This window comes from Schistocerca americana, chromosome 9 (genome assembly GCF_021461395.2).
Source record: "Schistocerca americana isolate TAMUIC-IGC-003095 chromosome 9, iqSchAmer2.1, whole genome shotgun sequence".
Taxonomy (NCBI): domain Eukaryota; kingdom Metazoa; phylum Arthropoda; class Insecta; order Orthoptera; family Acrididae; genus Schistocerca; species Schistocerca americana.
The window spans coordinates 43,734,961-43,758,072 of NC_060127.1; the positions used below are offsets into that span (position 1 = coordinate 43,734,961).

At 39.0% G+C, this 23,112-nt stretch overlaps 1 protein-coding gene across 7 annotated transcripts in view; it reads left to right on the plus strand.

The window, feature by feature from the left end:
* LOC124551113 (zinc finger protein 70-like) overlaps nt 1-23,112 on the plus strand; it is a 147,433-nt gene that overhangs the window by 1,617 nt on the left and 122,704 nt on the right. For 6 of the 7 annotated variants that reach the window (XM_047126053.1, XM_047126052.1, XM_047126059.1 and 3 more), the window contains one exon: nt 14,546-14,608. In XM_047126053.1, coding sequence (XP_046982009.1) covers nt 14,546-14,608 — 63 coding nt within the window. Of the gene's footprint in view, nt 1-768; nt 2,055-14,545; nt 14,609-23,112 lie in introns of those variants that run through there. The other variant, XM_047126054.1, reaches the window with a different exon arrangement.

A 23,112-nucleotide genomic window follows, 5' to 3' on the forward strand; every position in this document is an offset into this window, starting at 1 on the left:
TTCCTGTGAATGCTATTCATGGGCTTTGGATGAGATAGTAGTTCTTTGTAAGCAGCTGTAATTGTCTTGACTGCTGTCAAGTGAGAGAAAGTTGCTGCCAGTGAGCATGTTGGCCAGACTACCAAAGACGAGTATGTGAAGTAGTGTCTTCTTCAATATACACTGTATTCCTTCTAGGAAATATAGTACCCATCACTATTCACTGACTTGACTGTGTGGTGAGTCGTAAATACGGAAGTATCCGATCCCACCCGTCTGCTTTGACCCATGACGTCACAAATATGGCGGAAACAAAAACAAACACACACACTTTCCACAAGAAGCTTAATGACACTAACGGGACAAGCGCGGGAAATGGGGTGTTTTGGGTGGGGGGCAAACTAAATATAAACAAATTTAGACGCCTTGCGTAGCTACAACGTGTAAGTGAAGACAGCCATGCATGAATAGCCACCCACCTCCCCAGGGGTCGTAACCCCTGCAACCCATAGAAGATAAAGATGCTTCAGTAGCTGATTAGTGTTTTTTGTCTTTAAAAAAAAAAAATCTCACGGGATAGAACGAACAGATCAGAAAGATAAATATAATAAACTAAAACAGAAATTCGAAGAAACAGATAATTAAAATAAGTAATAAGTGTTTTTAAATTAAAAAAAAAAAAAAAATCTCACGAGATAGAACGAACAGATCAGAAAAGTAAATAAAATAAGATAAAACAGAACTGGAGACAGCCACACTCGAACCAAACTCCGCGCCGTCATGACGTCACGGGTCAAAGCCGACGTGTTGGGTCGGACGCTTCTGTCGACCCGGTGAGTCAGTGGTAAGTTAGAGACCAGGGACAATTCAGGGTCGGTCTGCTACACCCATACTCCATACCACTTAGTATGAGGTGCTATCCTCCACTAAACGTGAGACAATATGGCAAACTTCCCAAGTCTGGGAGCCTGATTTGTTAGCAAAAAGCATGAGCAAGTGGATATAAATGTACTAATAATTGGCATTTCAAATGTGCTGTGAATAATGCTACCCTTAGGGAGATGGGAGGAAGCAATGTGAAGGATTGGCATGTGCACTCATAGTGTGTGACTCATGGGGGCCTCTTTCAACATGTTGGAGGAGCTGATCCTGAAGGCACTGAGAGAACAGAATGTGGCCAGTGCTGGTTTTCTGCAGATTGTTGCACAACAAATTAGCTCTCTGGCCTGAGCTCCTAGGTCATCCTTGGCTCATTGCAGCAACTAGCAGAGAAGGTGGAGAAGACCAGGACTGCTCATGGAGTTTGGATGACGCTCATAATCTGTACCATTGTCCTCAAAACGGACTATGTCTCCCTGGTTCTTAGTTAATAGGAGACTTAAAACATAATCTTATAGGGTTGAGAAATGTAGCAAGTCTGTAAACGGGTCAGGTGTGCACTATGCAACAGAGACTGCTACTCAGGTAGCTGACTGCATGTGTGGTACACAGAAGGATTTGTCTGGCATGGTGACTCTCTATGCTATCCAGATAATGATAGCTGAGGGAAACCCCAACATATTTCTGTAAGACTCAAAGATATCACTGCTACATATGAGACAATTAAAATCCTAGTGATCAAATGCTGAAGTATTCATGACAAAGTCCTAGATTTTGAAGCAGTAATATAAAGTAATGGAGCTCCCATAATACTAATTACAAAAGACCTTTGAAAACAAAAAGTTGGACAGCAGTGAGATTTATAGGGTCAACACAAATGTCCTGTTCCACCTGTCTCCTTTGACCCATGGCGTAATGGTGGTATGATGTGTGATGTAACTACAGCGCGGTGTTTAAGAGTTAGTTGTGTTTGTAGGTGTTGTGTTGTATTTGATGGTACTCTCTAGTGGTAGATGTGAACATGCTGAGTTTAACATGTGGTATTGGGTTCATTTGGGTTTTTGTTGTCATCATGCTAATGTGCTTTTGAGTATTGGTAGTTGGTGCGGAACGCGCACATGTGTTCATGGGGGGAGGGGGGTTGCTCTTGCGTGTGTGGTGGCCAACCTACGTGGTATTGCTGGAGGCTTTTCTTGGTAAGTCATTTTTGTTTTGGTTTTATTCTATAGTAATTTCGATGTTTTGTCTGTTGTGTGTTTATGGTAGATCAGTTGTTTTAATTCGTGTAGTGAATGTGGGGTAAATGGGTTTTTGAGTTGTTGGGATCTTGGTTCCACTTTTCAGTGTTGTGGGTGTTGGTTTTTTGGGATCGATAGCTGTGGGTGAGCTATATAAGTCAATGGAAGTGTCCAATTCCACATTTGGGGGTTGTAGGTGTCTGTTTTTTTGGTATCAGCAGTTGTGTTTGAGCTATATAGACCAAAGGAAATGTCCGATTCCTGTGTTTTTGTTGGTGTAGCAGGATGTTGGGCACTTATGCAGTTTAGCAGGTACGGAAAAAATTTATCAATTTTCTTCAAAATTTGATCGATTATAGTCAAATTTGATACGCTGATTACGAATACGATATTTATTTTCGCCCCAGTCAATTATTTACATCAAAAAAATTGTTTTAAATCTTTTTATTTTTCAATATTTTGTCGATATAGTGAATTCTGATGCGCTGATTTCGAATATAACATCCATTTTCATTTTCCCTCTGCCCGATAAGCGCGGCGCTGCCGATGACGCAACATTGCGTAATACACTAACTAATCAGTATTTTCAAATCATAGGCGGCCGCTGCCGCGGCCGCATTCCAAAAAAAAAAACTCCCAACCTAACCTCAAGTGGGCTACGCTACAGATCACTTTATTTATGAAAATACAAAGTACAATCACCAACAAACTTTACATATTCACCCACAAAGCTCTCCAAGCCAGATACATTTGGAATGAAAAATTTTTTCCGTACCTGCTAAACTGCATAAGTGCCGGATGTTGTACTTCAACATTTTTACATTATTTGATTTAGGATGGTGTGGTGTTTTTTTATTGCTGTATATTTAGCTTGACCCCACCCTAAACCCCCAATTTTCTGTGGTTGTCCTGTTTGCTTAATTTTATTTTTGGAGCGGGATATTACTGTGTCATTTTTATTTTTGTTCGCATTTATTGCTGCGTGTATGTAGTGATGTCATTATCACCTTATTCTATGCGCTGGAACTAGCCTTTTCCACCATATTGATGACGTCATGGGTCAAAATAGATGGGTGGATTTGGACTTCTCGGTTATGCCATAGAGAAGAAACTAAATCCACTGAGATTGAAACAGAAATAGCAAGCAATATTAATTGGGCCACACTCACTAAGAAGAATGGTCATAAACTTATAATTCGATCTTTCTACTGGTCATCAGTCTTAGTCCTCTGTGAAAATTACACACAGCAGGTAGTTCAGAAAGTCACTCTTCACTGTAGTGTGTTAGAATTGGTGGTGGCTAATAGATATGACTACTTTCAACATTTTCACATTGATATTGGTATAAGTGACCCACGGGTAATTGCAGCAGTGATGCATTCTAAACACAACACTAAATTAACTGCATAAATTATTTAGATCTAACCATAAACATCAGTGGCTCTATTCATACTTTCAAAATTTGTAGGAAACCTACCACCACAGATATTATAATATTGGTCAGTTCTCAATATTCAGTGACCCATAAACATGCTGCCTTTCATTCAGTTATACAATACCTAATACTGACTCCCATGGGTGAAGACAACTTCCAAATGGAGTTAAGTGCATTCAAACAATGGCTATCCTCATATCTGTGTGGACTCCATAAAGTGTAAAAAGCAGAAACAACATGTGTACTCTCTTCTTCACCCTGCCATGACCCACCACTTCAAGAATGCAATAAATGGTGCACAATTCCATACTTAGGAAAAATCTCAGTGGATGTAGCCAGAAAGCTTAAATCCAGGAACGTAAAAAAATCATTTTATGTGCACAACACTGTTGGCCATTTTTTGCCCAATTGTAAAGACAGGTTTGGACAAGAGTGGAATATATAAAATTACTTATAATTGTGGAAAATTCTATATTGGTCAGTCTGACAGTGCAGTACATACCTGCTTGAAGGAATGCCACGGAAGATGGAAACCTAGAAAAGGAGATTCTACTTTTGCAGACCACCTGCTTAAAGAAGCCCTAGTTACGATGTGAAACTCGAGGTATTACACATCACATCCATAAAGGAAGGGAGATGAACTATCTTGAAATAATGGAAATTAATAAACACATGTCCATCGGCCCAATTAGTACTGAATGACCAGACACAGTTCCCTTACTCGCCACTTCTAACTGCAGACACTGCTCATAATCTCATCCAAGGGCATGTTGTAAATTACCTTCCTTACTCACATGCCCCATTTTCCTTTATTTAATTTCTGTCATTGTCTTAAAAAATTTTACTTTGTGTAATTACAGCTGCTTTATTCACTTGCTTAATATCACTGTTATATTTTATCTGTTTGTAATGTAGGACCCATTGAAAACAAGATTATTTTGTTCAGCCACGTCTTTGGAATATTTCACCAAATTTTATTGTTCACTTATTTTATTCTATGTGCAACTCTTGTAATTTGTCTGTAGTTCATTAGTTAATGTGACAAATGTTTTATCTTAATTGAATAATCTTATATTGCATTTACACTAAAATAATCCCTCTTATTTGATACCTAATTCTGACATTAACTTTTTTGGTCTTTTGAAATGGAGGTGCTCTGTAGATGCACTAGTTTAAAATATTTGATTCAATAAAATTTCACTGCACCAATGTATCTTTGTATCTTATGATGATGTAACTGCCAAAACTAGTTCGTGTAACAAATAATAAATATTGTAGAATATTACACCAGTGTTGCAAGTGTTTCATTGATAAAGAGCAAAGTGCAGCTGAAAGATATAGACAGATTTACATGTTTAGTAAACTGGAAAAAAATGCAGTAGTATCATATTTCATGTAGGATAGTAAAACATTTACCTCTGGGGCAGGAATGTTTAAAAAACTGTGAGTCAGAATATAAGAATAGTTGACCAAACAATGTATAGACATATATCAAGTAAAACAGTTCATGATGGGAAGTGCCCTCTAAGTCTAAAGAAACAGTGACTATTCACTCATTCTTTCATTGACATGTTGTGTTCTGTAAATCCCATCATGAAGGAGAGTGTTCAGCGATGAAGAATCAGTTAAACTATAAATAAACAGGCAGAGCGAGCTACTTATGTAAAGTGTACTGACAACAAATAATGACCAGTGTTAATGTACTTGAACTGTTAATTATGGCAATTGCTTGTAAATTATATGATACTACATTGACAATTTTAAAAAAGTGTATATGTACATACGAAAGTTTTATGCCTTGCTAGCTTTTGGATGAATCTAACAAATAGTGCCGGGATTGGAGTTCAGCAGGTGGGCTGGTGTGAGGAGCTGTTTTTGATGAAGTGGGTTGGGTGGATGGATTGGGTTTGGGGAAGGAAAGTGGGGAGTAGGAGGATAGGTTGGTGACGGGAGGGGTATAAGGTGGCTTGGAAGGAGGCAGCAGGTGTATGGATAGGAATGTGACACATGTGTGCCAGAGCCAGTGAGTTCATGTCGCCCAAGATGATGGTGACATGGATGTGGAGGTGTGGGTTGGGTTGAGATAAGAGGGTAGAGGAGGTGGAGAATGTCGGGTAGAGGGTGTGGGTGCAGTGAGTTTGCCAGAAGGATTAGAGGAGCAGATGTATTGTGGGGATAGTTCCCATCTGCATGGTTCAGAAAAGTTGGTGCTGCAGGGAGGGTGTGAGATAACATGGGCTGTGAAGCAGCCATTGAACTCAAGCATGTTGTGTTCAGCAATATGTTCCCACACTTGGTGGGCAATTCTGTTCTCCACCACAATTTGGTGGTGGGCATTTTTTGGTCAACAGCTTGTTGGTCATCATACCCACATAAAATGCTATGCAGAAATTGCAACAGAGCTGGTATGTGACATGGCTGCTTTCACAGGTGGCACTGCCTCTGGTGTTACAGGATGAGCCTATGGCAGGACTGGAATAGGAATTGCTAGGTGAATGAATTGACTGACTCTCGACCATCGGTACCCCATTACTGCCTTAGTCCATACTTTCCGCTGTAGATACCCCTTCCCTATATGCCAACATGTGTCTTTTCTTGGCCTTATTGCTACTGAACCCAGAATGTAGCAAATTAGTGGGTGCGAATGCGGAAGGATTCATTATTATTGCTCTTCATCTTTTTGAGATACTATCCATTACATTCACTTGATATTCCAGATCCTTTGCTGTGTGACAGAATTACAAAATCATCAGCAGACCTTAAAGATTTTCGTGTCTCCTCCCTGTACATTAATTAATTCCCCAAAAATTACCCTGTTTCCATCAATGCTTACTCATTGTACAGACTGAATTATGTTGGTTAGAAGTTACTACCTGCACTTATTCTCTTCTCATTTCCACCTCTCTTTTTACATCCTTCAACTCCTCTTTCTATAGGGGTTGTGGATAACATCTTTGCTTCTTTATTTTATCATTGAAACTTCAGAATTACACAGAGTGTACTCCAGTCAATGTTTTCAAACTTTTGCTTTACACCTACAAATACTGTGAATGCAGGTTTCTTTCATCACTCCATCTTCAAAGATAAGTCTTAGGGCCAGTATTACTTTGTGTGTTCCTACATTTCTGCAGAACCCAAACTGGTTTCCTCTCAGATTAGCTACTGCCCGTTGTGCCATCCTTTTGTAGGCAGTTCATGTTAGTATTGTGCAACAATGAGTTACTGAACTGATGTTTGCGTAATACTCACATTTGTCAACACCTGCTTTCTCTGCAACTGTACAATTGTTACAATTTTTCTTGATGTCTGGAGGTCTTTCATGTGTCTCAAGGATCTTGCATACCATGTAGAGTAATTTGTTCACTGTTGGTGCTCCTCAAGATTCCAGTTATTCTATGGGAATGCTATCTGCTCTGGGTGTCTTGTTTAGGTCTTTGAGTACTCTGTCAAATTCTTCTTGCAGTATCACATCTTCCATTTCATCCTCCTCTACTTCCTCTTCCCCTCCTGTACTGTTGTCTTTAAGTTCATTTCCCTCATATAGCCTCTCAATATATATTCCTTCCACCTATCAGCTTTAGTGCTGGTTTGTCATCTGAGTTCTTGTTATTCATAAAGGTGCTTCTCTTTTTATTATACCTGCACCTATCTTTCTGATAGTCAAGCATTCATCTAGATCATGGCATATCTGCTCTAGCAGTTCCTGGTTGAAGTTCCTGCCAATTTCATTTTTTAGATGTTTACTTGTTTCAGTTGTTGCAATTTTATATTTTCTCCTTGACTTGGGATCTATTTGACGCCCGTTACCCTCACTATTCGGAGGATGCTAAGTTCACCGGACTTGGATACGATGTGACGTCATTATGACGTATACACGCTACATCGAAAACGATAGAAACCGTATATTGACTATTCGACTTTTGTGAACTTTCGAGAGGTTGTGACAGGGTAGCGCTGTGCTCTGTGCCATTCGTTTGTGAACAGTAGACTCCAAAGCTGAACTGAGTATATGATGACCAAACACATTGGTTCTCCGAGTAAGAGACCTTTACTGGTGCCATCTTCTGCAAGCTGCATCCAGCAAAAGTAACGAGACTTCTGCATAGTTTAAGGTATCTGCTCATGTTGTGATGCAATTCGTATTTTGCATAATCTTGTCTTAGCAAATTATACTGCTGACATAAACCACATTGACATGGCCAGGTACATGCTAAAACTATTGTGGTTGTATACTTGACATAATATACAATATAATAGAGGGAAACATTCCACGCAGGAAAAATATATTTAAAAACAAAGATGATGTGACTTACCGTACGAAAGCGCTGGCAGGTCGATAGAAACACAGACTGACACATACATACACACAAAATTTAAGCTTTCGCAACAAACTGTTGCCTCATCAGGAAAGAGGGAAGGAGAGGGAAAGACGAAAGGAAGTGGGTTTTAAGGGAGAGGGTAAGGAGTCATTCCAATCCCGGGAGCGGAAAGACTTACTTACCTTAGGGGGGAAAAAGGACGGGTATACACTCGCGCACACACCCGTCCTTTTTTCCCCCTAAGGTAAGTCTTTCCGCTCCCGGGATTGGAATGACTCCTTACCCTCTCCCTTAAAGCCCACTTCCTTTAGTCTTTCCCTCTCCTTCCCTCTTTCCTGATGAGGCAACAGTTTGTTGCGAAAGCTTGAATTTTGTGTGTATGTATGTGTCTGTTTGTGTTTCTATCGACCTGCCAGTGCTAACATAATATACAGTATGTCTGGTTTATCATACCACCATGGAATGCTTTGACACTGCATTCAATCATTTCATACGTCAATCAGTACTAGACACTAACCTTTGGTTAAGATTACATTGAGAAGTCCACTTCCCCTCGTATTTCATCTCCGGTCGACGATTTTTCTTCAACAATGCCTCATATTTTTCTTTTTAAGTTCGAAATTCAATCATTCTACACACCAGTCATTACTGGACACTAAGGTACCTTTCTCTGCGGTCCGAGTGTAAAATTACTTGGAATTATGGTTAATAAAAGACTATCTTGGGATGGACATATAAATTACTTAGCTAACGAACTTGCACGAGTTCTCTTTCAGCAATATAAATTAAGAAAAAAAAGTCAGCAAGAGTATGCTGCTACAATCTAATATGTACTGACAAGACCAATTGTATGAAACCATACTAAAATGTTGATAATAAATAAATATTATTTTCGGCGTAAGCATTCAATACAACAATCACACAATCTAATCTGGTCGGGACATAAGAAGACTTCACTTTTTTACGAAACGTGTTGTCCGTGGTGTTTTCAAGGCCACGGTCAGGAATATTTCTATTAATATCCAGCTCTTTTACTTTTATTTCGGAGAAATACATATACGCTGCCACACTGAGCTGTTTTCAGAATCACACGTGTCAAAACAAACAACTAGCTGACGACAGTTTAGAATCTCGAATGTTCGTAAAAGTCGATAGGTGTGTTAATCGACTAAAGTGTATATATGTCATAATGACGTCACATCATATCCAGGTTGGGTGAACTTAGCATCCTCCTCACTATTCACTTTCCAAGCTACTCATCCATTTTCTATTTTATTTATTTATTTATCTCCCGTGTTTCTGTCAGTCATCTTCTAATTCTCTCTTTTTCAGTGTTAGCCATCTTGAATTGTTTCAACTTATGCAAATCTCCTTGATTTCCTATCTTTTTGCCCAACTTTAGTCTCCATTTCATAACCAATATATTATGAACAGGGTCCACATCCTGTAAAAGTTTCACAGTTTAAAACCTGATTTTTAAATCTCAGATTGCATAATAGTATGATGGTCTGAAACCTTCCAGTGTCTTGATGTGTTTTCCGTATATAAAACAATATTTCATTGTTCTTAGATAAGTTATCTGCAATGCTTAAAATGAACTCTGTACAAAATAGTAGCAGGTGGCTTTCTCTTTCATTAATTTCTCCTAACATTTCTCGTACTATTTTTTTTTTCTTTATCTTGCTTCATTATATTACTGTCAACCAGTACAGTTAAATTTATATCTTTCTTGATGTTCTGAATTCCTTGTTTCATCTCATCACATTTGTTTCTCAGTTTCATCATAGTCTCAGATCTCGTAGGCCTTTTATACTTGTGCAGCTGTAGTGGATTGTAGTTTTCTGTATATATTGCCTTGGATAGTTGGTTCACGATGCTGTTTATATCAATTCACTCATTTTTTTAATTTTCTTGCTCATTATTGGACATACTCCAGCCTAACACTTAATAACTTGTCTTTGTACACTCATCTTGGTAGTGTTCTTTGGTTGACGTTGACAAGATAGTATGTTATGGTATACATCTAATTTTAAATTTTCAGTTTTGTTTATAAGTAGGTGTTATGCAGTAATGACAACTGTACTGTTTTACTTACTGTTTCCTGACAAGGTTTTCACACATCCTCTCCAGCTGCATTTCATTTAATGTCGGAAAGAAATAAATGGATTTCTGTTGAAAGATACACTGAAATGTGTACGAGATCTCATCTGGTGATGTTTATTATATATTTTAAATTACAAAAGGTAAAATACTCTCTCTGCCTTTGAGTGTCTTCTGCAGTTGAGTTTCAATTAATGTGTATCATTGTTTTCAATTTGTACATTATAGAATGTATCTCTCCTTTTCTAGTTTTTCTGTTCCTCAAATTCAGTAGAAACAGAATGAAGGATACATACTGTGTCTACCCTGTTGCTCTACCTTGGTTTGTGTTTAAGAGGTAAAGTGGGTTGCAAATCACATTTGAAATTTTTCACAGCCAAAAGAGTGACTTCTCATTATCTGTAGAATCTGCTCTCAGATATATTCCATTCTTAGTGCTGAACTGTTCTGTCAACTCTTACCCTATAGTGCCACCATGTATTCGAAAGTAGCTATTAGATATTGACGCTGAACTGACTGTTTGTTTGTATCTTTGATTTTTAACTATGTTTCATGAGAAAATGGAGTGTTGTTACTCTTGCGGCTGTAGCACTTGGGGGATGGTGGAAAATTGTCTTTGACGTACTCAGTAGTAAGGTGGTGGGACTGAGTGAACTACTTTTCAAGAAAAATTATACAGACTACAGTTAAACCAAAGAGTGTCAGGACTAGGGAAAGTCATTCATTCAGACACCTTGTTGTAGGAGTCATTGTTGTATAGAATCCGCAAGACTAAAAAAATCCTCCTTTTTGGATTATTCATTTGTTATCAACAAACACTAGATACTTTATGGTTTCTGTTGAAAAAATGCTTTATTTTATGCTGTATCATGGAAGGATTATGTAAGTTATTATTTATCTTTATTCATCCAAGAACCATCTCACAATGATATAGGAACTGTCAAGGTAATACAATGCAGGTCAACAGCTCAAAATATGCAACACATGTAATACATAAAATGCCTTATGGGGTTAGGACAAGTTGGCAGCCGTGGTCACAATTAAGGAACCATCCACACTTTTGTCTAAGTGTTTTAGAAAAACCAAATCAAGATGAGTGAACAGAGAAACTCCACCCTCTTAAATAAGAGGTCAGTGTCGTAACAGCTGAACTGCCACATTTCGTTGGCTCCTATTGTGCAATGTTCCCTGATTTACAAATAATTTGTTTCAGGTAACTTGTAATATAAAGCATAAATTTGTTGTTAATTGCAGCACACACTAAGTGCACCAGCTGGTTCCTTCTGAACGGTGTCCCTTGCATCAACTGCAGTCTGGCCAGAAAGCCAACTGCTTGCCCGCATGCATTCAGCTATGCTCTTCAGTCCACCTGAAAAACTGAGTCAGCATCCCCCCATGATGAGTGAAATGTTGAACTCTGGAGAATAACAACACATTACTATTATACATTTTATCTCTTGACACTTGATTTCCCTGTGAAAGCAATAAACCATGATATACTGAAATGTTACATGGTGTTGTAGTTATCCCATTTTATTACTACCCACTACTCTGATTCCTGCAAGTACTCTTTCATTGTGTAGTATGTATTACTTGTGAAGATTGTTTCAGCTTCTTTTTTTTTTTTTTTTTTTTTTTTTTTTGAAGCATGTGCATCTTAACAAGCTTTTTCATTTGCTCTGGCAATTTTTTTCCCTTCAACACCATAACCATAATGCTTAGATATACTAGCGCATTTGACATTCTGTTAAAATATTATGGGTTACATTCATGCCAATTCATGTACAACATTGTATTTAGATAAGAGACTAAAAGAAGACAAGACATAAATAGCTGACAGTTGGTGTTCATATCTAAAAGTGTTGTGTTTGTTTCACAGTCTATAAATTTATCATCTGTGCTAAATATGACAGAGTTATTTCCTCTCTCTAGCTGAAGATATGCATGATATCCCTGTTTAGTCCTATTTGGTATGGGTCCCAACATATGAACAATATTCTAGAATGGTTGCATGAGTGATTTGTGAGCAATCTCCTATGTAAACTGATTGCATTTCCTGAGGATTCTACCAATAAATCAAAGTTCACCACCTGCTTTCCCCATGAGTGAGCCTGCATGATCATTTGATTTCATATCCTTACAAATTGTTACTCTCAAGTATGTGTTTGACTTGGCTGATTCCAGCTGTGACTCACTAATACGATAGTCTTAGGATAATACGACTTGGCTGACTCCACCTGAGAGCCACTGATGTGATAATCGTTGGATAATATATATTTTTTTTTTCATTTTGTGAAGTGCACAATTGTTCTTTTCTGAACATTTAAAGCAAATTGCAAATCTTTGCACCACTTTGAAATTTTATCAAGATCTAACTGAATGTTTATGCAACTTCTTTCAGATAGTACTTTACTATAGATAACTGCATCATCTGCAAAATCTCTGGGGGTAATATTAATATCAGACTTTTTGCGGATGATGCGGTTATCTACAGTCAAGTACTGTTTGAAAGAAGCTCCATACATATTCAGTTAGATCTGGACAAGGTTTCAAAATGGTGCAAAGTTTGGCAACTTGCTTTAAATGTTCAGAAATGTAAAACTGTGTGCTTCACAAAATGAGAAAACTTTGCATCCTATGACTATAATATCAGTGTGTCACAGTTGGAATCAGCCACCTCATACACATACTTGAGTGTAACCCTTTGTGGGCATATGAACTGGAATGATCACATAGGTTTAGTTGTGGAAGCAGGTGGCAGACTTTGGTTTATTGATAGAATACTGAGGAAATGCAATCTGTCAACAAAGGAGATTGCTTACAAACAACTCGTTTGACCCAGTCTAGAATATTGCTCAAGTGTGTGGGACTTGCATCATTTCGGATTAACGGGGGATATTGAATTGTATGCAGAGAGCTGCTGCACAAGTGGTCACAGGCTTGTTTTACCCACGGAAGAGTGTCACAGAGATTCTGAAGAAACTGAACTGGCAGACCCTTGAAGATAGACATGAACTATTCTGAGAAAGCCTACATACAAAGTTTCAAGAACTAGCAACAGTTAATGGCTCCAGGAACATACTACAATCCCCTACATATTGATCACATAGGGATTGTAAGGGCAAGATTGGATTAATTACAGCATGCACAGATTCAATTAAACTATTATTCTTCCTGCTCTCAACACGTGAATGCAACAGAAAGAAACCTTAACAACTTGTACTCTGGTACATACTCTCTGCCATGCATTTCACAGTGGTTTGCGAAGTGTAGATGTAGATACACTGAACATAGTTTGCTACAGTGCTTACAAAACTTTGTGGATCAGTACTCCAGGTGTGGAGATACAGGGTGACAATTATTGAACTATATGAAATAAAATCATCAGAACATCTGAATAGTTTGCATTAGGACGTTCAAACTGCACAATTGGCCACAGGGTATGAGGGAATTAGTATACACATGATTGGTTTGCTTTAGCAACGAAGCCCTCTTTCATTTGGATGGGTTCATCACTAAACAAAATTGGCATGTTTGGGTGACTGAGAATCTGCATTTCTCAATCGAGAAGTCTCTTCACCCTCAACAGGTGACTGTGTGGTGTGCAATGTCCAGTCACGAAATAATCAGTGCAATATTCCTTGATGGCACAGTGACAACCAAACTATATGTGAAGGTTTTGGAACATGATTTCATCCCCATTATCCAAAGTGACCCCGATTTCGACTAGATGTAGTTCATGCAAGTCGGAACTATTCCCCATTGAAGCAGGAAAGTGATGTCCTGGTGGAGCACTCTGGGGACCACATTCTGAATCTGGGGTACCCAGAGGCCACAGTCATGGGCCTCGATTGGCCGCTATATTCTCTCAATCTGAAAACATGTGAGTCCTTTTTGTGGGACTACATTAAAAACATGGTGTGCAGCAATAACCCCAAAACCATTGCTGAGCTGAAAACAGTCATTCAGCAGATCATCGGCAACACCAATGTCCTGATACTTCAACAGGTCATGCAGAATTTTGCTGTTCCTCTGCGCCACATCATTGCCAATGATGGCAAGCATATTGAACATGTCATAACCTAAGTCCAAATGTCTGTAGTGATGTTTACATGTAGAATATAGTGTGTGCACATCATAGTTTGTAACTAATTTATATTTTTTTATCTACTTCAATAATTGTCACCCTGTACTTTATAGAATGGGTAGCTAACATGATGGTCATTTCATTTTGATTTGAATTTCCAAACATTTGCACGTTTTTATTCTATACATAAAGGCACTGAGTAAGAAAACCATTTTTATTCTTGCAGGCTGAAAGTAGTGTGAGTAAAATCAAGCTTAGTCCCCTAGTGACAATCTGTGTATGTATCGAACAATTAAGATTTCAAAGATTGGCTTAATTGTTGACTTCTAGCCAACAATAATAAACTGGTTGAAACTTCAGTGAAACAAAATTAAAAAATGCCCATTGAAATACATGCTGGAATTCCTCAGTACACAAATACAGAACTTGTCACATACTTTAAGGTGCATGATTTAACCTCAGATTGTTCTTTGCAGTTTGTCTTCATTGTAGCATTTGTGTTTTTCAGAAAATGGCAACGCCAGAATGTGGAAGTTCTGGTGGTGGCACGACTTTCGTCAAACAAGAGCTAGTAAGTAATTTCGCTGTGAGCAGTCATGTTGTTTATTAACATTTATGCAGTCAGTCAAAAATAAAACCAGCAACTGGTTTTCAAGGAAGTAAAAAGAATAACTCTTACTGAAATTGTTTATCATTCAGTCCAATCTCAAAAAATTTCAAATATGATTTATTGATTGAGGCTGTTATCAGGTATCTTAAGATCATTTGTTACTCAGACCTGTTTTGGTGCATATAAGCCATCTGCATTGGAACTCACTTATTTTTTGAAACCTGGGTACAAGTTTGACTGTTTTTCTTTGTTATTATTTTAGGTCAAAAACCTATATCTGCATCTACCTAACTTAAGACTTGAATCCAACAAGGTGGCATGTCCCACAGTTTATGGCTTATCAGAATAACATGTTTTTTGCCATCTTGCTTGCCTTGGTGTGTTGTTCGTAGAATATTTTCACCCAAATGCTTACATCTTGACTGCTATCTTGTTTTGTCAGTTTGTAACCACCAAATTAACTATTAATTTTTTTGGTTAATCTGGCAGCTGGTTCTCTCTCTCTTTCAACATGGTTTTTTGTAATTTCACACCCCAGATATCTTTGAAAAACAGAAGTGTTAGAGCTCTCAGTGTTTTTACAATTGATGTTATTGAGATATTTTGGTAGTCTTCATGCACTAGCATTGTTTGTTTATGGTGTACTTGTGCCACAGATCCATATAGGCAGGCAAGTTGTTTGTATCTGGTACAAGTCAATACATGAAATATACGGTGCATTAAAAAAAGTGTTGAAAAATTTGAAAAGTGGTCTTACTCTTTGAAACAAGAGAATAGGTCTGATGAACGTGGTTCTGGGACACATGCTTGCATAATGTGATGGGCATCCATGACAGTAAGTTCCTTTGATGCTCTTTGGAACAGGGAATTGATCTTCCTTTGAGACCTACTATTTTGTTGTGCTTGCTGTTAATACACAATCATGCAATGTCTGCATAACATTGACTCGAGCAATGTAGATCAATTTCTTCAAGTGTCCCCATAACCAGAAGTCCAGGGGCTTGACATCTGGGAAATGAGAAGGTCAATACATTGGGCCTCTTTGACGGATTCAGTACTCTTGAAATGTTATCACCAGATGTTCACAGACACTGCTGTGAGAACATGTCTGTATGCCAACATGTGTGAACATTATTTGTAGTCTATGCTGAGATGGCATGTACTTAACCACTGCAGGCAAATATGTTACTGAGAGAATGAGCCCCATTTAACCATTGTAGTAGTGTGCATGGCTTTATTAATCTGTTGTGAAGAATGCCTGCCTATACATTGATCAAGAAATGGTACTGATACCTTCTTCCTGCAGTTGGATGGGAACTTCCATCAGCACACACCATGTTTATTGGACCTGTTTATTGGAGCTGTTGACCTGTATTGACACTTTTTAATGGCCTGTAAATATCAGTGATGTAAATACCCATATTACAACACAATAATAACACTGAAATAGTAGTATTAAACATTAAATGGAGTGGTGTGTCCAGCATTATTTTTTGTTTACTGCTGTAGATTAAAATAAACATTGTCACACAAGCTTATTAATGCATGTGACACAAAGTTAAATGAAACAAGGAAAAAAGTTGATAGGGATGTCATTGTAGACAGTGAGAGGTAGAGAAGGGTGATTAGGCAGCTCAACAAATGCTCATCATCTGTGAAGGGCTGAAGTGTTACATGCATGCCATTTAGGCAAATGACATTTCACACTACTTGTGTAGTACAAATGTGACACAATAATATTAAATAGGTAGTAAGTCATGGAACATATACTGTGCACAGGTGTTTGTTTGTGTATGTGCAGACATTAAATAGGAGGTACGGAAGATGGGAAAAGAGCAAGGTGTGATAAATAAAGGGCTTCACCTGCTGTGGATGGGATGCATTATGTTTTGGCATCACAGCTTGGTGGTGGGTTTACCATCAGAAAGCAACCGCACTCTCCAAGAATGAAAACAAAAGACAAGAGTGTTTCATGACAAATGAAAAATATTGTAATCTTGATTGTCATGTTTAGCCTTCAAGGTGTATATGATATGTAAAGTTGTGTTTTACTTGAATTCACAGCTCATTCTAATTATCCATACACCCATTCAAGGAAATACGTGTTTGTAAAAAGAAAGTAGTGGATGTGCATTTTCGTGATATGAGCAGATCTTCTTTTGCACCAATAACAGCTGCAGAACGTGATGAAGTCAAGCCTTTTGTTAGTTACACATAGCATTTCAGAGGTACTGGTTAGCAGGACCTCTGTTCAAGAGGTCAGATTAAAAGAAAAAGATAAATACCTCAGATATTATGTTGGATGACAGATCTCATGAAGTTTTCTGACTCAGCTTCAACTACAAGGAGCGAGCCAGCTGCTACATAAGACCCTAAACCAACAAGAAAAATACTCCAGGGTATAGAGAAGTGGACACATCACTAAGAGAGATACACAGCTGCCATGATATGAGGTGAAGCAAGAAGTGAATGTGTTTGGAATGTGGGGTTGTATGGCTAGGAGACCCGGACTCCGAGGACCGAGGTAAGGGAAATAATGGATTCTTTTTAGATATGTTACAATCAAATCTTGGAAATCAAATGGACTGATAAGATAACGAATGACAAAGTCTTTAAAGGTGTTTACAGAATACTGTTGAAAAAATAAGAGCTCATCTGTTGAGACACATGGGTCTCCTAAAACCAATAAAAAATGGGTGTGTCAATGGAAAAGAATTAGGGTAAGACCATGACTAAAGTACACAGATCAAATTATGAAAGATGTTGGCTGTAATTCCTATGTGGAAATGAAAAAGAAGGTAGAAAGATGTAGAGATGGGAGATCTGATGCCTTTCAGTCCTCAGATTGCGCTCTAAGGGATGGCATGTATTATGAAGATATTGCAGCAAATGCCTGTTCTGAATGTAAGTTTCTGGGAATATAATTATATAGATGATGGACTACTGTGGAGTCAGCAATTAGCATATTTAGTGAATTAAAATCTATTGCACCATTGAACCTACTCCTGTCGTATGGAATTGTATTGTGGAATGGGAGCTGCCAGATCAATATAACAAGGGTCTTTGTACAAGAGAAGAGGCTAATGAGACTTATGTGAAAAGTAAAGCCCAGGGACATCATACAAAAACCTGATTAATAGCTGTAAAATTATGATTATGCTGGCTGTATTTTATGTTGGCAAAAAAAGACCCTAAAGCTAGAAATAGGGATATGCAAATGCATGATTCCTATGTAAGACACTGAACAGACTTTTGTAGAGTCAGAGGAGGCTGACTTTAACAGCAAATGTGGTAGTCTGTATATCAAGGGAACAGTACTTTTTTATTCACTTCCAAATTAATTGAAATTGATGTCGGGAAGAAATTTTAAAAGTGGTGTGTATCGAAATGTCCATATAATATGGAACTAAGATGAATTTGACTTAGAAATGTAATGATCTCTTCTCACATGAAATTACAAATATTACACACAGATATAATAGCAATCCTCAATTTTCTATTGTTTGACACATAGCTATAATTCAGAACTTTCTCTCTTTATGTGATGTGGAATGTTTTAACTTCGTGAAATGTTCCTTTTGTCCGTATGTCAGCACTTCTTATGGTGTTGCGTGAAGTCACACATGCAGTCGCAACCGGAATCTGTGCACTGTTGTTGACGTGTGACAAATTATGTGACATACTGCTTCACAGATTTCTTTGGACACTTAGATAGGTAGTCACAGAATGATTCTCTGATACGCAAATAAAATCAGTCTAAATAAGGACTGCCAGCCTCGCTTAGATATTGAGACATAGTTAAACCTTTGACTACTCCAGTGTCAATAATCAAAGCCGTACAACAGTCTGGCCACTTTCAGAAAGATTCCTAGGCATGGCGACTGCTTGGAATGTGTTCACTGCTAACAGTGGACGCAGGAGAAGCTGGCTGCAGTTCATAAACAGCTGAATGTGCTTTTGGCTGTGGTCTGTCACCTTCAGGCTGCTGTCTTGTTTTGTAGTGGTGGTGGAGAATCTTGCACATCGCATGGGACACTTCAGGTGTTACTTTTTTTACCTGTGGGCTTTGCTGCTGAGGCATCTCCTAGTGTACCTGACACAGTGGATCTGCCCTCACTACAGTGTGAATGGTGGGTGGTAACGCATTCGTATTGCTCAAGGTGGAGGGCCGATGTTGGGACTGGCCATCTGGCTTCGTCCATTCACGCTGTGAGTTGACAGATGGCAGCTGCTTCAGCAGGGTTCAAACTGGCACACGGGAAAGGGGGAGGGGGTTACTAGTTATCGGGAACTCCGTTGTTAGGTGTGTTGTGGAGCTCATTAGATTGATAGTGTTCAGTGCTGGAAGGAAAGCCAATGTGTTGTGTCCTCACCAATGGACGCAGTCGGAGCTGGCATGCTGAGACAGTTTCTGACTGGGGGCACAAGGTGTGCTTCGTAGTTCACTGCCAGCCACAAGCACAGCCCAATCAGCAGCCTCTGCACCACTGCCAGTAAGGTGGCCTTCCACACTGTGATAAGTGGCAGCTACAGGCAGCAACAGATAGTTCTTGTTCGGCTTTGGCATACAATAGTTCCAGTACGGAGGTCCGAGGTTGCTGTTCGTAGCTACAATTCATAGTGGAGATCAGTCTGTGAGACTTAGTCTACAACTGGTGTGCCATAGCTTTCGACAAGGAACAAGTGTTTGCTACAGTGATTGACAGTGTGGCACCCAGGATGGACACTGTCTTGTTGACATCCTATTTAGTAAAGCACACCTTGCCAGGCCACTATTTAGTTGTATCTGTCTGTAATCACATCCAGTGAGTTGCTGTACAACTTCAGTTAAATTTTGCAGCACAATAAAGTTTATATTTCTGTGTCACTAATTTATTTGCACTGTCACAGTTCCTCTCTCTAGCTCAGAGCACTTAAACCTAATACAACGTGTGCGAGCCGTTCTATGCAGACGACCCACACACGTACACAATGACCACTCAGTATGTCTGCCAGGGGGCCTCATCAGAGATGTGGAGGTGGCCTTGCCTGTGCCTACTGAGCATGCAGTGTGCAGTTATCTGGAATTGTGGCTCACGTTGTCACTGACAAATCGGTCCTGAGGCCATCCTCGCTTCTTACAGGTGGCTGGCAGAGGTGGTGAAGATTGCTGTCCTCGTGTGCAGGGTGCAAGCAGAGCTCGCAATTTGCAGCATCCTTCCTAAAGTTGACCAGGTCCTTTGATTTGGGGCTGAGTTGAGGGTCTCTGCCAAAGGCTTCATCAACTCTGTTACAGTCTTGGCTGCAGATTTCTGGACCTGTGTTGTTGGGTGGGGATTCATAGGACACCCCTTCATAGGTCAGGGGTGCACTACATCAGGGAAGCTGCTGCTCAGGTTGCAGGGTAGCTGTGGAGGGCACATGAGTGTTTTTTAGGCTAGACAGTAGTTTGGGGTACTCTAATGAACACTTGCCAGGCAGTATGCAGCAAACGAAGTCAGATCACATTCAGAGTAGACACTTCAACTCTCAAAATTTTATCAATAAACTGTTGAAGTATTTGTAACGAAGTTCCCAAATTTACTACCCTCCAGAAAAGCTCTCGCAGTCTAATTATTCTTGGGACTGAGAGCTGGCTGAAACCAGAAGTGGAGAGCTCAGAGGTATTTAACGAATTGTGGAATATATATCGGAATGACAGATTAGAGCCCATAGCATGGGGAGTGTTCACTGCGCTTGACAAAAATATCATCTCTATTTAGGTCAATTGGAGTGTAATAGTGAAGTTACCTGGTTACGTATAACAGGTGTAGGTGAAACAAATTTAATTATTGAATATTTTTACCGGCCACTCATTTCCACTGTGACTGTTCAAAAGAGAGTACACAGATGATGACAAGCAAATGTTATTAGAGATTTGTGCATCTGTGAAAAGATATATGCTTGAAGCATACAACTACTGCTGCCATATCTTAACAAAACATCAAGCAGAGAATCCAAGAAAATCCTGGTCCTATGTGTATCTCTAAGCCATTCAGTCCCTTGTTGACCTGTTCGGTGTGGCAGCTGAAGATAACAAAATGAATGACAAAGTTTTAAATTTCAAAGTAAAGAAATTGTTCACACAGGAGAATTGTACAAACATAGTGTTGCTTGACTATCAAACAGACTCCTGTATAGGTGACATAGTCATACATAGTCATAAGTATTCCTGGCCTAGACAAACAACTGAAAGAGCTGAAAACAAGTAACTTGCTAGGTCCAGATGGAATCCTAATTCATTTTTACAAAGAGTACTCTGTGGCACTGGCCCATTACATAGCTTGCATTTATTGTGAATCTCTTGTCCAGTCCCAAGTGACTGGAAAAAAGTTCAAGTGACTCCTGCATATAAGAATCATGACAGAATGGACCCACAAAATTACAGACCAATATCCCTAGAATTGGTTTGCTGCAGAATCCTTGGAACACATTCTCAGTTCGAATATAATAAATTTTCATGCGATGGAGAACCTTATATCCATGAATAAGCACACATTTCAGAAAACATGGCTCATTTGAAACTGAGCTTGCTCTTTTCTCACATAATATACTGGAAGCGTTGGATGAAGGGCAAAAGGCAGGTTCCACATTTTTAGATTTCCTGAAGGTGTTTGACATGGTGCCCCACTGGAGACTTTTAACAAAGGTAAGAATATACAGAATGTGTCCCCAGATATTAAGACTTCTTAAGTAACAGAACCCAGTATATTGCCCTCAGCGGTGAATGTTCATCAGGGACAAGGGTATTGTCAGGAGTGCCCCAGGGGGTGTGATAGGATCACTGTTGTTCTCTATATGCATGAATGATTTGGCAGACAGGGTGGGCAGCAATCTGTGGTTGTTTTTGCTGATGATGCTGTGGTGTACGGTAAGGTGTTGAAGTTGAGTGACTGTAGGAAGACGCAAGATGACTTAGCAAAATTTCTAGTTTTTAAGATTTTAAACATGGCTGCAACAGCAACTGTTGAAATTCTTCACGATAAAGGATGACAGCCAAAAACAGTTGCAGGATAAAAATTTATTAAAATTCTTGACCAAGGTTTCGGTACATATAAATATACCTTCATAAGAAGTAAAAAATCTAAAATTACATCATGCAATGGAGATTAATAAAACAATTGTGCCAAAGGCGTCATCAGTAATTGAGACATCTTCTCCATTTGTACAACATGAATATGGGCACAGGGTCAAAGCAAACAGTTTAGCACCATTACTTCGCCTGTGAACTATTTGATGTAATTAATGGCAGCTAGTTCAAAGTGTGGGTAAATGTAAGTTAATGTAGATGAGTAGGAAAAACAAACCCGTAATGTTTGGATACAGTATTATTAATATACTGCGTGACATAGTCAAGTCTTTTAAACATCTGGGCATAACAATGCAAAGTAACATGAAATGGAACGAGCATATGAGGACTGTAGCAGGGAAGGTGAATGGTTGACTTCAATTTATTGAGATGATTGCAGGAAAGTAGGGTTCCTCTATAAAGGAGATCATTTATAGGATGCTGGTGCAATCTATTCTTGAAAACTGCTCAAGTGTTTGGGATCCGTACCAGGTCGGATTGACCAAGGACATCAAAGCAGTTTCATTTCGAGGAACACTCTTGAGAAAATTTAGAGAACTGGCATTTGAAGCTGACTGCCGAATGATTCTACTGCACCAACACACACTGCGCGTAAGGACCACAAAATTAAGATATGAGAAATTAGTGCTCATACGGAGGCATATAGATAGTCATTTTTCCCTCACTCTATTTGTGAATGGAACAATTAATGAAATGACTTACATTGGTACTGGGTACCCTCTGCCACGAACCGTGTGGCAGCTTGCGGAGTTCTGTGTAGATATAGATGTATATGTAGATGTAGAGCTGGTTCCTGCCAACTGCCAGCCATAGTGTCCACCATAACAAAACAAGAATACAGCTGAAAATCTAAAATGAACGTGAAAACACAACTCTCAGATTTCCATAGAAATGAATATAATTTATTGGCTTCAGTGAAAAATTCATGAAGATCGTCTCATTCATTGAATACCTGTGTGTAGCTAGCTACTTAGCTCAGTTATTTAATTTGAGGTCTCTGCCTGCCTCTCCTGGCTTCTGAAGTACATAATGGATACACTACTGAAACGCAAGGTCTGCCCCAGAGACACAAGAGTTTTACCCCCCTCCCCCCCTCCAGAGGCTGCAGGCTGATTCCTACATTTTGTGACTTCCAAACAGCTTCACAAAATGACTAGGCCTTTCAGCCAATCAGAATCAGGAACAGAATGTTGGTATTCTCACTGGACATTTACTGCATCCACTTATAACTCTTATGCAAAGCGCTGCTTCACCCTAAGATTTTTAGGAGTTGTTTGGCAAAGATCATCATGGGGAAATCACTCTACACTGAACCAGCCTCCTATGCTCACTTAGGAGGTTTAGAGAAAGCCAGCCC